The following is a 15,428-nucleotide window of genomic DNA, read 5'->3' as shown; positions in this document are numbered from 1 at the left end:
AGCTGCAAATGTTGCAAGAGTGGCCACACCACTGCACTGGCAGCTGTCAGTGTGGACAGACTGCAGCGCTTTTCCCTACTCAGCTGCACGAAGACAGGTTTACCTCACAGCGCTGTACAGCCGCAAGTGTAGCCAAGGCCAAAAAAATTCCTCCAGGAGTAGAGTGTTAGGCTACGCCCTCACTACGGGGGGGGGGGGAGGGGTCGATTTAAGATACGCAAATTCGACGTATTGGAGCCGACTTACCCCGCTGTGAGGACGGCGGCAAATCGACTTCCGCGGCTCCCCCGTCGACGGCGCTTACTCCTACCTCCGCTGGTGGAGTAAGAGCGTCGATTCGGGGATCGATTGTCGCGTCCCGACGAGACGCGATAATTTGATCCCCGAGAGATCGATTTCTACCCGCCGATTCAGGCGGGTAGTGTAGACTTGCCCTTAAAGAAACCCCTGTTTCTTTGCTCCCTCCCCCTCAGAGCCCAGCAGATGAGCCAAACACCCACACCCCCTAGTCCCCAGAGTCCAGCCGCAGGCCCCCACCCCAGCCCAGACACCGACCCCAGATCCCGGCTGCAGGGCCCCCCCAGCCCAGGTACCTGCATCCCCTAACCCCCAGAGCCCAGCTGCAGGGCCACCCCCAGCCCAGACACCCACACCCCCTAAACCCCAGAGCTTGGCCATGGCCCCCCCCCGCCCAGGTACCTGCACCCCCTAATCCCCAGAGCCCGGCCGTGGGACCCCCCCAACCCAGGTACCTGCACCCCCTAATCCCCAGAGCCCAGCTGCAGGACCACCCCCAGCTCAGACACGCGCACCCCTTATCCCCCAGAGCCCAACTGCGCAGTGGTGCAGAGTTCCTCCAGGAGTAGACCCAAGTAGTCTGGTGCACAGAGAACAGAGTTGCGACTGGTGCCCAGAACCTGCCTGGGCCTGTATGCCACTAACCTATTTACTGCAAGGTGCCACCAAACTTGTCGGAGAGTGGCGTGGTACCCTGGAGGAAGAAGTAAGGAGGCCATCCCTAGGAACCTTCACGAGCGGATTGCAGAGTGCCTCCATGGAAGTGCATCAATGGGATAACAGGGACATCACTGTGCATATAACAAAGTGTTCCACGTGCGCCCCCCACACCTACCCCAGCAGGGGAATGAAAACTAGATGCCAACTCTGCCTCTGTTTGTTGTAGCCTCTACCTCTTCTCATACGAGCAAAACAATAAAAGGTCAATACCTTTGTCTTGTTAACTTGGGGGTGGGCTGGGCGCCATCTTTAAATTGAAACCTTGTAAGGAAAAATGCATGCACATACTTACCCGAGTTCCCTTCCCCTTTGTCAGGCTTATCTGCGCTTGCCTGGTGGGAAGGGTTCTCGCAACAAATTTTTTGGGTGGCCTCAGAGTGCGGCCACCAACTCTTGCTGGTGGCCGCTCTGACAATTTTTCCTAAAATACTAATTAGCTTTAGGAAAAACAAATAAATATATGCACATAAACATGTCCAAATCATTGCAATTTATTTACATAGGGTTTTTTTGCAGACTCAATGGTTAAAAATAATGTACAGTTGTCTCTATTCTTTACTGGACCTAAACAGACTAGAAACACAAATAAGGGGCTTTGCATGTTTTGCTTTTGTGGTTGCTTTTTTCAAGACTTGCTAGCTAGGAAGTCTGCTACTGTGAAAAGTAACATTTGTATATTTGTTCATATCACTTTTCACAGCAGATTTGCTAGCTAGCTGAGAGGCTGTTTACTCCGCTCCGGCAAGCTGGGGGACAAATTAAGCCCTGGATGGGGAGTTGGGTAGGGGCGATGGGGGGATAGATGGGAGGCAGCGGGGTCAGGGGCGACGTGCAGGAGGTGAGCCCCTAGCCAGAGCCTGAAGACTTGTGGCTGGGGGATGGAGCCTGCCGCCACCACCCCAGGGCTGAAGCCCGAAGCCCAAGCCCCAGGAAGGTGGGGAACTCAAGCTGGCCACCTGCTCCTACACTGTTGGGGCTCCAGCAGGGGACAGGCCCCTTGCAAGAGTCCGCTGCTCCCCACCACCCTCGCAATCACTGCCCAGGAGGCCGTGGCTTCACGAAAAGCTCCTGGTGGCTGCATGTGGCCACAGTGGCCGCATTTGAGAAACATGGTGTGGCGGAATCTCAAACATGTCCTTGCTCACACAGCATGGCTGGAGTTCCATGCTGTGCCTCCTGCTTCCTCCTCCTCTTCTTCCTCCCTGTTCACGGCAGGAGTCTCTGTCCCTGGATCCTTTGAGGCCTGCATTCCTTGTAGACGCGGCAGGTCCGCGGCACAGCACCAGATCTATTGTTGTGCTCCCTGGCCTTGTGGTGTCCCTGGTGAAGTTCCTTCACTTTCATGCAGCACTGCTGCTTATCCCTGTCATACTCCTTTGCCTGCACCCCCATGCAATTTTGTAGATATCCACGTTTTCATAGCTGTGCTTGCACAGCCTCTTCTCCCCTCAGGCCCAGGAGATTCAATACCTCCTGTCTATTCCAAGCAGGCGTGCGTGTAGTGCGTGGAGCTGCTATGGTTGGTTTGGCAGGTGCACACAGCAAGGGGGATCTGCTAGGTGCACTCACCAAGGTGGGCAAATCAGGAAAAGGCATTTCAAAAACATGCAGGGGAGTTAGAAGGAGGGACGTTGACTTCCGGTCTCTGTGATCTCTGGGCAGTGGAGTTTAAACCTGTGAGCGGAGCCGTCACTGTTGCAGAGGATGGGACAAACTCCTGGAGGACTGTTAGGTCAACACAAGTCATGCAGTTTCCACACTCGCACTGTCGACGAATGTAGGTGACCCAGGGTTCTGTGTCATTTGGAGAGGTGGTTTTACTGCATCGCTGTAATGGGGCGCTTGCATCATCCGGCATCAAATCGAAGTGTATGCACATGCACAAATAGGTTGACACAAGGCGAATTACATCAGCCTAACTTTGTAGCGTAGACCAGGCCTTCGTCTGTCTCTGTACTTGGCCATTCAGGTGGCAGCAATAGAGTGCACGGTTCTGCCAGTGGTATTCATTTAAGGATGACCTACGTGGATTTTGAAATCGGGGGAGTAGGCAGCGCTAGTGGATAGTACTGATTTTGTTTTGAACTTTGGTTTGTGCAGAGATTCTAAGGATTGCATTTTGGCATGCACACGCCACACCTGATAGGGAGATGCAGTCTCAGGAGAATAGTTCTAAGTGAACAGTGTCACAGCCCCAAGATAAGGACAGCTGTTCTCCAGGGCAAGTGAGAAAGATGCCCCATTGCATCAGGGAATCTACTGGCTGCTGTTAAAAAAAAATAAAAAGGCTAAAAATAAAATTAAACTGTGATCTGTGGTTGAGAGAGGTTTACAGTATGGTGCAGTGCAGGAAGCCACTTTGTGGGGTTGTAACTCATGCTTCCTTCACTGGCAGACACTAAGCGTCTTAAGAGGGTATAGGGCAAGGGGAGGGCATATTAAACGGATCCTTTTTCTGCTCAACCTTAAGGAGCAGGAGGCTTACCAGTTTGGGAAGAAACTGACAACTTTACCAGCCCCACTTGGCTTCCGTCTGCAGCTAGAAATGGGACTATCCTGCTGGAGTTCCTTGGATGTGAACTAGCAGCTCAAAGCTCATGCTGTTGAATGAGTGACACTTGAGCCAAGTAATCCACCATCTGTGCCGCCTCCCTCATACAGTCAATGAAGTTGTTGCATACACATTAGAGTGTAGAGGAAGGCTGGTGATTGGTTGAGTCACCTCTGGGAGCACAGTGGTCTAAGGTGCTTGGCATGGCATAGATACCCCCGTGTGCTGTACAGCTACCGTCATGCATGTAAGTTGTAAGGTCAAAGTAGCTAAGAACTTAAAAATTGGATGGTAATAAACCGTGAAACCCAGTGACAATTGAGCCTGAATATATTCTGAACAAAAAGAGCTCTCAGCCGTGCTTGTGGCTGTATCCATCACTTCACACTGCCTCCGTAAGACACTCTAGGCTTGAGAGTGACAATCCCCGAATCTTATTATATAGATTCTGCCCTGTTGTCTTATCTCATTATAAAAGTCCTTCTGCCTGATGATGCAAGCAGGGAAGACCATGGAAGAGGAATATGTCAATTACAATTGATCAGCCTTCATAAAACACTAGATGAGTCACTGTGGAAGGAAGCATTGGTTTTGTGGTTAAAATGGGACTGTGTGTTGGGGGACCTCAGTTGTCCATACTCTCTGTGATTGTGGGCAAGTCAGTTAGCCTCTCTGTGCCTCGGTTTCCCCTTTTAGTGTATTGGGGATCATGCTTGGGTGCCTCAGACATGTTGTGAAGCTTAATTCATGTTTGTAAAATATTTTGAGAGCCTTAGATACAAGATGCCATAGCAGGGCTAAGTAATGTATTATTATTGAGCATCAAATCACCTAAATGATTGATCTATTATGCATATAATCAACATGCATCTCTGAATGCTCAGCTCTCTCTAGTGTTTTCCCTCTTCCAGAAATTTCTTGCAACACCTCTGGAGGTAGGTGAGCATTATCTCCCTCATAGTGTTGCAGAAATGGAGTCAGAATTTTAAGAGATTTTTCCCCCTCATGGCTGCAGAGGGAGTTGGTGTGAGGGCCAGGATTAGAATCCAGGTATTCCTGGATTCTAGTCCAGCGATCAGATCTCAAATCTGGGCTGTGTCTGTGGAAGGAATATGGACAGCTGAGGTTGAAAGTTAAGTTCATATTCATTTTATTGAAGCCATGGGGTCATAACATTCTGCAGTGACATGGGGAGGACAGAGTTCCCGGGGCAATTCTAAGATGTGGGCCTGCAGCCCCACTGCCGCAGTGTTTTCATGAGGTAAGGAGTTGAGCTACCAGCTCTGGCCGTCTTCTGGTAAATTGTTTTAAAGATTTGTGCTTACCTTACTGTCTGAGTTTCAACCCCCCGAAATGGCTCTGTCAGATCAGCCCATCGGTCCCAGTCGCTTGTTACAGTCTGTTTCTGCACAGGGATGGCAAACACGACTCCCACACTAACCTGGAGTGACAGTGTCCTGCAGGCATGGACTGGATAAGTGGGTGTAATGCCGCGCCCACTGTAACAAGGTGATCTAGGCAGGAGTGGATTTACCATGAAACAAACTATGTGGTGGTATGCGGCCCCCAAAATGCAGGACAAATATCTGACAGCCTGCCCCTGAGTCCCGACCAGCGGCGGAGCAGGGCTCAGGCAGGCAGGCTGCCTGCATGCCATGGCCAGTGGCCCCACGCCGCTCCCGGAAGTGGCCAGGGTAGAGTGGGTGGGAGACTCTCTCTCTCTCTGGTCCTTATATGCTTTTATGCCTATTTTACGGGTGGGAAACAGACCCAGAGAGACTAAATGACTTGGCTAAGGTCACCCAGGGAGCCTGTGGCAGAGCAGGGACCTGAGCCCAGGAATTGACTCCCAAGTCCTAGGCTAGTGCCCTAAGCACTGGACCATCCTTCCTGGCTCCCAGAGGAAATCGGTTTATGCCCCAAAGCATATATCTTAATTTCACAGATCATCATCTCTGGCTTTTGTACACACGTCCATGCTCATAAAACTATCCAGTCCTCTTAAAAGTCTAGTCCCTGTATTTTTGCTGGACCTTCAATGGCAGTGAAGTCTGTAGGTTCACTCTCAGCTGCATTTCCTTGTGCTTTTCTCAACTTCCTGCCCTTTAATTCCATTCAGTCTCTTGCTCGTGTATGATGACAGCAGACTGCTCAGTTTTCACTGTGCTCATATAATACATTCTGTCTGAGCCAGGTCTCCTTGTGCGCCTTATGGCAGTTCCCAGACTATATTCCTGCAGGGGACTGACTCTCGCTACTCTTTGTATCTGTTTTAAACTGCCAACATTTAAACAAATTCTCCACATCGTCTTTCTGGGATTTGCCTCAGCTCCCAGTGAATAACGTAAAGCTGTGGAATAAATCTCGCTCCCACTGGATCGATAAATGAAAGGGGGAATTTTCCACATCAGCTTTTGATTTTTTTTTTAAAAGGGGCTTGTGTGATTCATTTAAACGTGTTGATTTAGTTATCTCGTCACAGGGTCACAGCACCTGAGGCTCCTACCAGACAAAATCATCGGCCTCAGTGCTTTGTCCCTTGGCACCATCGCACTGTTTGCCACATCACTGTGACGGGCGGGGAAAATTGGAGACTGTCCTACAGGTGGGATGTGGAGTGGTCGGTCCCATGAACTTTGGAGCAGGGGGACAGCCCCCCTAACTTGTAGGCTCCACTTCCCATTTGTATCAAAGCTGTGATTGGCTTGAGAATGGCCAAGAAAACAGTGAGCTCGGGGTGGGTGGGTGGTGAGGGAGGGGAAGATGGGAAATGAGCTGGTTGTTGGTGTTTCTCCTCCCTGTCCTTACCCCCAGAGCAGCTGTTGGGAATTGCTCCTGTGCTGGGCTGCCAGGAAAGCCCTTGCCGCAGGAAGTGAAACTGAGTGGTGGAATCACAGTAACATCACTTCCTGTTAGCGCCACTGGCACTCTATAGTCTGTTGATCTGCCTTAATGGGGAGGACCAGAGGTGTGATTCTCATGCGGAAGTGAGAGGAATAAATGTGAGGGATGGGAAAGATGGAGAAGCAGGAAAAAAAATATGGTGAGAACAGGAAGGGAAGCTGAAAGTAGCAGGGATAGTTTGGGACCAAATCTGGACAGATCCCTGAAAATCACTCTGCCCCACTCTCCTTCCCCTCTGACTAAAGGAGCAGCACGGATGGGTCTGCAGGGAGCACCAGTCAGTCCCCATTAACTGGAGTAAGGTATGCTGCAATGCATGCTGGTCTTTGAGGGGGTTTCCGGAGAAGATAAAAGGGGGCTGGTGTGGGGGGAGGAGAATTTGGGATCTTTGTAGATGTTGCCAGAAGAGGAAAGGCAGTTTGGACAAAACAAAGTGGTGGAGCCTGGGATATGGAGTATGTAGGGGAGAACGGTTAAAACACCGTTCAATCCTGTCCACCGGGCGCTGCCAGTCTGAATAGTTTAGTGTGCCAGGATGAGATCCTGCAGTACCAGTGCTTCCCATAGTGTAGGCAGGATCCTAGACTTGTATGGTCTCCTAGGTCGGGATCACAAACTGGTTTGGAAGCCCCCGGTCTTATGTGACTTTTCAGAGTGGTAGGCAGACATTCATTCCCAGGGCTTGTCCACACAAACATTTACTTTGTGGCGAGCTGGGTTGTGACTCTGGCCTGCACTAGCCTGCCACACACTAAGGGTCCGTGTGGATCCTGCTGATGCATACTAACAGTTTGTTGGTGCCTTTTAATCGCCTCCTTAATCCACTGCTCTGCAGACAACAAAGTGTCCTCCCAGCGTTCCATAGTGGAATTTCTTGCTCTGGATGGAATGACTCGAATCAGCTTAATTTTAGCTATGTGCAGAAAAGCAGCTGAAAAGTTTAAACTTCTGTGATTTTTTTTTTTTTTTTGCACTTATCCAAATCCAGAGCAGATGGCTGGATCCTTGTCAGCTTCTTAGAACAGAAAAATGTACGCCTCGGCGGAGCGTTCGAAGGGAAAAGCTACCACAGCTGTAACCCTGTTGCTGCTGGTGAGAATGATCTCTGTTGAGTGACAAATCAATGGATCAGCCGCTAAAATTGATGTTACTATTGTATAGTAACAATTGAAGGTAGTTTCTGTACCATACTTGATGCTTAAGCCAAAATGGAGGATGTCCAGTGCTTAGAGAGAGAGACTGGGCATTTTCTGTCTGCTTTTCCACACTCAGCCGTTGATTTGATCTGTGACTTGGTCCAAGTAGTTTATGGCTTGTCTACATTAGAACATTCTACTACTTTAACTATACGGGTATAGGTTAAGCGATATGATCCCGCCAGTGTTGATGCAGTTATACTGGTATAAAGGTGCTTTATGCTGATGCAGCTATTCCCATATAGGAAAGGGGATCACTATACTGGTATCTTGCGACAAAGAGTCCTGTGGCACCTTATAGACTAACAGACGTATTGGAGCACGTCAGACGCATGTGGGTATACTGGTATCAGTCACGTTTATACCAGTAAAACTGTGCCCACGCTAGATCATTTTACTAGTATAACTATAATGGGGAAAAATCCCACCCTTAACAAACAGTTATAGCAATACAAACATTGTGTGTAGACCAGGCCTCAGACTTAAGTTTTCAAATGTCCTCTAATTTTGGGTGCCTTTAGATTTTTGGGTGCCCAACTTACACCATTAGGGGATGCTCATTGGCTCTGAAAACTAGGCCAGAGATGCAGCAGATTGGGTACTCAAAAAGGGAGGTCCCCAAAGTTAGTGAATATTTGGAGACGTGGGCCATAAGCACTCTGTGCCTCAGTTTCCTCCTCTGTATTTCGTTTGTAGATTTCAAAGCACTTTCCAAAGGAGGTCACTACTTTGCACTCCTATACTGCCGTCTATCAGAGAATACTACAGTAATTATTATTTTGTGTTTGTTAATATCTTACTCACTTAGCCAGCTGAATTCTGGAAGGCACAAAACCGTATCCTTTTCCTAATAATTCTTTGCTCTTGTATAGCACTTTGCACTTGCAGATCTCGAAGCCTCCTATGTAAGAAGTTCAACATCATTATCCCAATTTTACAGATAGGGAAACCGAGGCACGGAGAATTCCGAGAGTTGCACAGCAGACTGGTGATAGAGTGAGGAACAGAACCCAGGTCTCCTGACTCTGAATCCTCTACACTGTGCTGCTCCTCCCCCTGTTCTTTTTCTCAAAGCATCTTCCTTTTAGTCACGCTGGAACTTATTGACCGTTTCTGCTACGCCTGGTAAACGCTTGCAGTCATGCTGGAGTGATGGTAGCCTATGTGTCATCTCCACTACACAGGGCTGCCTCCAGGCTTTTCAGCAACACCCAAATATTAAAGGGCAGCCATTTTGAGAAGTCCTTTGAAGGCATTTTTTGACAGCTTGTAAAAGCATGAGGTGTGACTTCCCTTTCAGCATTGGGAAGGGGGAATATTAAACTCTGGTAACTGACAGGAGCCTAGGATGCCTGGAGAGTGAGCGGTTGGAGAGCAAGGCAGAGGAGGAGAGTCCGCTGTCAGCAATTAGCTGCTACAGCCGATACTGTTTAAAAAAAAAAAAAGGCCGCAGCAGATGGCAAGTGCACAAATTGAGTATTGATACGTTTGTGGAATCCCAGCAGCCACCACACAAGCATCTGCCAAGCAAGCAAGATAAATGGATGGGCGTATGTGTCTATGGAGCTCTGCACTAGCTCCTAATTGACTCTATTTGCCCTGAATCCAAGGTCCTTCAGAGCTCTTGATGGGTTGGATATGGATTGCTTCCCTCTCTCTGACTCTCTCTAGAGGATCAATACAGCTAACAGGCCTGAGAGCGAAAGCCAATGGCAATGTGTTTTTTGTGCAGGGCTATGGAACTCCATGCCACTGGAGATCACGATAAGGTTATGTCTTGCCACTTTCAGAGCAGCATGTCTCTTTGACCAGGCCGTCTTTCAGTAAAAAAGGCTAGTTCATTGCTGGGAGTCATTCTTTTAGACTTCAGTCCCCAATGTAATTCCTCAGAAGTACTATGCAGAGAACTGTGCCTTCTCTACATCAAAATTTGATTTACTAATTCACGTATGTGGTGCCTAGGTTCCACAGGGAGGAGGGACGCAATAGAAATTCATAGCCAGATAGAAATAGTACAGGCGGGAAGATCATCTCCTTGCCACTCGTTTCAGTTGCCAAACCTTCCAGCGTCCCCTTGCCCCATGTGTCAGGCTCCATTCACATCAGTTTCTCACATAGGACACTGTTCAGTGTTCTTTATTCATTCCTGGTTCAAACAAAGCTTGCAGTGATGTCACAGGTAAACTGGAGTAACCTACACCAATGCAAGTTGCATTGCACTAGAGCAAACTGTCTACATTAGGGGATTGTACTGGTGCAGCTCCAGCAGTGGCTAAAATCCCATGACAGATGACAATAATATTAATAATACTTAGGTCTTATATAGCACTTTTCATCAATATATCCCAAAGGGCTTCATGAAGGAAGAAAGTATCATTAGTCCCATTTTACAGATGGGGAAACTGAGGCACAGAGTGGTGAAGTGATGAGGCTTAAAGAAGGCTGGGTGGGGCCTATAGTCAAGATCTTACCCATTGCAATCAGCATCTTCTCAGCCAGGGATGGCTTTTCAAACCCTTGATAGTCAGATCTTGAGCAGGTCCAGTGGGACTCCCTACCTGCAGGGTGTAATATACTGACTTTTCTGCCCCTGCAGCCTCTAGCAGCTTTGGGAGTTGGGTGAAAGATCAGGTGTGGTAATCAAATTCTGATCTCCCGAGTGGCAAACAATAGCACTGGGTCATTGTCACTACAGATTTTTAAATAGCACTGTAATTATAGTGGTGGTTTGAGTCTAAGGCTAATTTTAAATTATGATTAGAAATACAAATAAGTAAAAGTCTTAGGAGGCTTAGCTGCTCTTCCATTGTCTGATCCTAGGGGCTGGAGGGGGAGGTTAATTGTTGATTTTATATGTACACTGGATTAGTCCCACTCTTGTTCCTCTCACTTTCCCAAGCATGTTGCAAGGCAATTAAAGTTGGATGAGATTGGTGCCTTACTCCCTTCGGAACATGACCTGCCATTGGAGCTGGTGTAGTGCTGAGTGTAGTGGCACGCAACAAGCACCCTGTTCCTCTTAGCAAGAGATGCTGTCATGTAACGTATGTCCCAGATGTGAGTGACTGTGAATGTTATCCAGGGTCTAAATATCTTGTTGGGTTACTTAAACAAGAATATTCTACCACTCAGGCCTGGTCTATACCTAAAATTTAGATTGACATAGTTACGTCACACTGGGAAGATGTGAAAAATTCACACCACTGAAATGTTGTTAAGTTGACCTAAGCCCTGGTAAAGACACAGCTAGGTTGATGGATGAATCTTTCTATCAACCTAGCTACTGCCTCTCAAGGCGGGCGGATTAACTAGAGTAATTGTAGACCTCCTTCCATCCCTGTAGCAAGGGTCTATGCTGCAGTGGTGCCGTTTTAGCATCTGTATGTAGACAAGCCCTCAGTTGGTAAGACCGTTTCTGGATCCCGGGGTTGCTTTTTATGTAGGACCTACGCTGTTGTGCTTTGCTGCCAAGAGGAGCACCGAGTAACTGACAGACCATGTGGATAACGGTTGGGCCTGATCCAACTCCCTTTGAAGTCAGTGGTCAAACTCCCAGTTGCTTCAGTGGTACAGAGCCCAGTCCCTGGTGCACAACTATGGATGTGAAAACGAGCCAATACAGGGGCAAATTCTTTGACGTAGAGGAAAGGACCAAATGAGGCAAAGACCCTTTACTTCCTAAAAAAACAATGAGGAATCCTTGTGGCACGTTAGAGACTAACACATGTATTTGGGCATAAGCTTTTGTGGGCTAGAACCCACCATGCATCTGGTGAAGTGGGTTCTAGCCCACAAAAGCTTATGCCCAAACAAATTTGTTAGTCTCTAAGGTGCCACAAGGATTCCTACCGCTCTGAAACCTTTTCTTCTTAGGTCCTCCTGCCAGAATGTAGCACAGTATGCAGAGTTAAAAAGCACATTTTATAAAGTATTTGACTATGTCTCCCTGGGGGGAGGGATAGCTCAGTGGTTTGAGCATGAGGCCTGCTAAACCCAGGGTTGTGAGTTCAATCCTTGAGGGGGCCATTTAGGGAACTGGGGTAAAAATCTGTCTGGGGATTGGTCCTGCTTTGAGCAGGGGATTGGATTAGATGATCTCCTGAGGTCCCTTCCAACCCTGATATTCTATGATTCTATGAACTGGTGGGAAAAAACGTAACCATTTGGAGATGCTTTAGAACACCGATTAGCTGGAAGTTACAAAAGATTATATACTAAACTAGCAGCACCTGCGCCTTTTCCATTCCAACTCCCCAGAAATTGTTTTTTTTTTAATCTCATTTCACATCAGTGTTTCAGTTTAAACTGGATATGCATCCTTCACATATTACTGAAAGGGCTACTCCAGTTTCTTTTACTTAATCATGGGTGTCTCTACGAGTAAGCATACTCATTAAGAGCGTTTCATCACCGAATCTTTGTATACTAAGCAATTGCAACAACAGCATAAGAGCCAGTAGTTGCCAAAGAAAATGAAAAAAACACTGAATGAAGGATGGTGATTGAATGATTACATGTATGGAGGTTTTTATTCACATACACCATAGTATAATAGACTTTGTAATAAAGTTAACTTTTACTGAGAGCCCAAATGTGCAAATTTATATTTCTTATTGCTCATAGTTCTTTGCATGATAACTTGCCTAGATCCATGTTTGGAATAAAATTAGGAACAGAGTGAAAAACACAGGCAGGAGACATGGAGCCTGGGTAGTTTTTCTGTACAGAAATTTGCAAAACACTAGACTAGGTAGTGTATTTAAAAAACAAGCACCCCACCCACCTCACCTTGCTCTTTCATTCCCAAGTGGGTAGTAACACATGATGATGTAATGATGACATGACTTCATTATCACAGCACAGCCATCTCTTCTCTTTGATCATCCTTGTAGTGCCTGTATCTTATGGGAAACTTTTTGCCCTCTAGGTTGAGGAAGAGTTTCCATATTAAATTGGAATACTGTTCAGATTTATTTAGTAAACTCTGTCACATTTTATAAGCAAATGTACCTGGGCTTTATAATTGGCAACATGCTTAGGCTGCATAGTACTGTGGGTAATTTAAGGTATTGCCCTGGAATAAGAAATCTGCAGGGAAAGACTTGCAAAGAGAAATTTTAAGGAAGCTTTATAACAAATGTAAGTATAATTAAACATTCCTAACAATCATAACTCAACCTTGCAGAACGGTTGAGGTTTTTTTTGCAACACTGAATAGATCAAGTGAGCCCTCTGTTTGGGGGGGAATAGACAGTGTGTACGTTGCTTAGGAGGAGAGGAGCAATTATTGCTGATTACTGTTTTGATGATTTGCTAGGGGCATATTTTCAAGCCCTAGTTAAAGGGAGTAAGTGAAGTAGATACACTTCGGTCTTGAGCTTAAAATGATCAAAGAGTTTAGCACAAATCTTACGCCATCTAGTGGCTATTCTGCTAACTACTTGTTCTGTATAGAGAAACGGGAAGGTGCTTTCCCGATGCACATTTGCCCCCTCCCCTCCGTTTCATTTTGTAAGGTACCTAAATATGGGCGAGAGGAATCCAAAGAGTATAATTGATACCGGAGAAAGTAGCGAAAACACAACAGCGCGAAAGTAATGGATTTACACAAAACAAGCCCTATATTAACCTGTTTTTACAACGAATTATAAGGTTGCACCAATTAGTAGGTTCCAAAAATTGCACCACATTAAAGCAGAAGCCTCAGCGGGCGCTTATGTGTTGTGTCGGTGTTAGCAGTACTGTTCTCACTATACGTTCATTGAACAGTAGCGCAACCCCAAGATAAGGACGGTTAGTAAAAATGCCTAATGGGAATGCGGGGAGGGACTCTGGATGTCTCGTTCAGTTGTGGCGACGGCGTATTTTCAGCCTGCCTTTTTCACTCGTGGTTTCTCTCAGGGACGCAGTCCAGCACGATACAGTGTCTCGGTCTTTCATTTTTATGTCAGTTAGCGCCGTTTTAATACTTTTTTGGCCGACAGTCACGACTGTACCCATAATGCACTGCGCCACCTAGCGTGCATATTTGCATACGTTGCTGGCGAACCTTCCCTAGAGGGAATGAACAGTCTCACAGCAAAGTTTGTGCCGTTAAATGGAAAGGAAGAAGTGGTCAAATGCATCCTTTTTTGCATTTTCCTTTGGGCTGATTGGCATTTATGCACACATTGATGGAACTGAGGATAATAATAATAAATAATGATATAAAATTTGCACAGCTTTACTAAGTTTTTATGAAAGATCACCCACCCTTTACCAGGATGATGTTAATATGTTAATAAAAATAGACACATACTTAAAATCAAACCAAACCACCAATCTACTGATATTTTACTTGTGATAAGAGGGTGGGGGGGGGAGTATTTTGCCAGGCTAACTTAATATGCGTAAAGCAGTTTACAAAGTATTTATTGTAATAGTTTATTACCTACCACTTATTTATTATGCTTAACAAAGAATACATAGCACTTAAGAATATTATTAATTATAATTAGCACTTCTGTATCTTTTCTATTAATATTAATACATGGTATCATTATGGATATTCTTAATTAGCATCTATTTAGCACATTGCAAAATATGCAGTGCTTTCAAATAATAATACTATCCAATTCTTATATAGGGCTTTTTTATTAGTAGATATCAAAGTGCTTCACAATCTTTGAATGTATTTAAAATTATTATAATTATTTATTAAAGGGATACTACAAACTTTAAATAAAGAAAAATCATGATTGTAATCCTAGTAACACTGTTGACAAACACTTTCACTTTCAATAAAAAATCTATTTAGTCATCCCTATTTATTGCTGTTAGTTTAATTTTTTTCTAAACTTGGATAATAAATACAATTAACCCCGTTGCATTATACATTATTTAGTAATACATTATAATTAATATCAATTAATTACCAATACATAGAAAATAATAGAAATAATAAATTGCAAATATATATAATAAATAATTGAAGAACATGTCTGTGGGAGTGATTATAATGATTGATTGTGTGGATTGCAGTTTGTTTAAAAATCAGTAATCCTTTCATTGGTCCTCTAAAGTAGGTAAGTAATCTTCTTTATGGTCATATTCTATGCTGGGCAGTGGGCAGATCCAAATGGCATACATTGCAGTGGAACTCCTTATACGATGCGTGAAAGATTTGTTTCTCTTTTATGAGCACATTTATTCCAACATTGCTTCTGCAGTGGGAAACCCCTACAGTCTTGCCTATCCTGGTGTCTTATGCCTGACTGCACGCTAACTTGCTATCTTTGTTGTTGTGTGTTTGCAGGTGGTTCTGCTGGGGATGGACATCCTGTCTGCACTAGTGTCACGGTTACAGGATCGCTTTAAAGCTCAGATAGGCACAGGTAAAGGCTAAGGGATCGTTAGCCCATCTGAAATATATTTGGCCAAATTCTGCCCTCACTTACACCCAGGCAGCCTAATTCATTTAAAGAAGGTTACTTGGCTATAACGGAGAAGCAGAAATATGGTCCACTGTCACTAATCTGAATTGTTTTGTTAACATTGCATATACCACGGAGGCTGCATCATCAGGACTGGTACTTTGCAGCTTCTGCCACTCAAATAGCATGAGTAAAAGTTTCAGATTCTGGCCCTAAATGATTAGCCTCTATGCTGAGTCCCCTTATTGCTGTGTATGCTCTCGTCCTCTACGGTGCCAGCAGAGCCCCCAACCAAAACCTAGTCACAGGAGCACAGCCTAAATTCCATGGAGGATTTGACATTAACCA

General features: G+C 45.7%; 1 protein-coding gene and 1 non-coding gene across 10 annotated transcripts in view; one reads left to right on the top strand and one right to left on the bottom strand.

Annotated features, from left to right (window-relative positions):
- Window positions 1–15,428, top strand: part of CLASP1 (cytoplasmic linker associated protein 1) — a 268,601-nt gene that overhangs the window by 60,697 nt on the left and 192,476 nt on the right. For 8 of the 9 annotated variants that reach the window (XM_029910590.1, XM_029910586.1, XM_029910588.1 and 5 more), the window contains exon 1: window positions 14,967–15,041. In XM_029910590.1, coding sequence (XP_029766450.1) covers window positions 14,978–15,041 — 64 coding nt within the window. In that variant the 5' untranslated portion in view covers window positions 14,967–14,977. Of the gene's footprint in view, window positions 1–14,962; window positions 15,042–15,428 lie in introns of those variants that run through there. The other variant, XM_024197588.1, reaches the window with a different exon arrangement.
- On the bottom strand, window positions 13,337–13,463 carry LOC112104979. Its single transcript, XR_002907955.1, has one exon. It is a non-coding gene; the product is annotated as a U4atac minor spliceosomal RNA (small nuclear RNA).

Source organism: Terrapene carolina, unplaced genomic scaffold, assembly GCF_002925995.2.
Source record: "Terrapene carolina triunguis isolate 2854851 unplaced genomic scaffold, T_m_triunguis-2.0 Scaffold62, whole genome shotgun sequence".
Taxonomy (NCBI): domain Eukaryota; kingdom Metazoa; phylum Chordata; order Testudines; family Emydidae; genus Terrapene; species Terrapene triunguis.
Note: the sequence above shows the minus strand (reverse complement) of the source record. Positions and strands in the feature narration are given on the sequence as shown.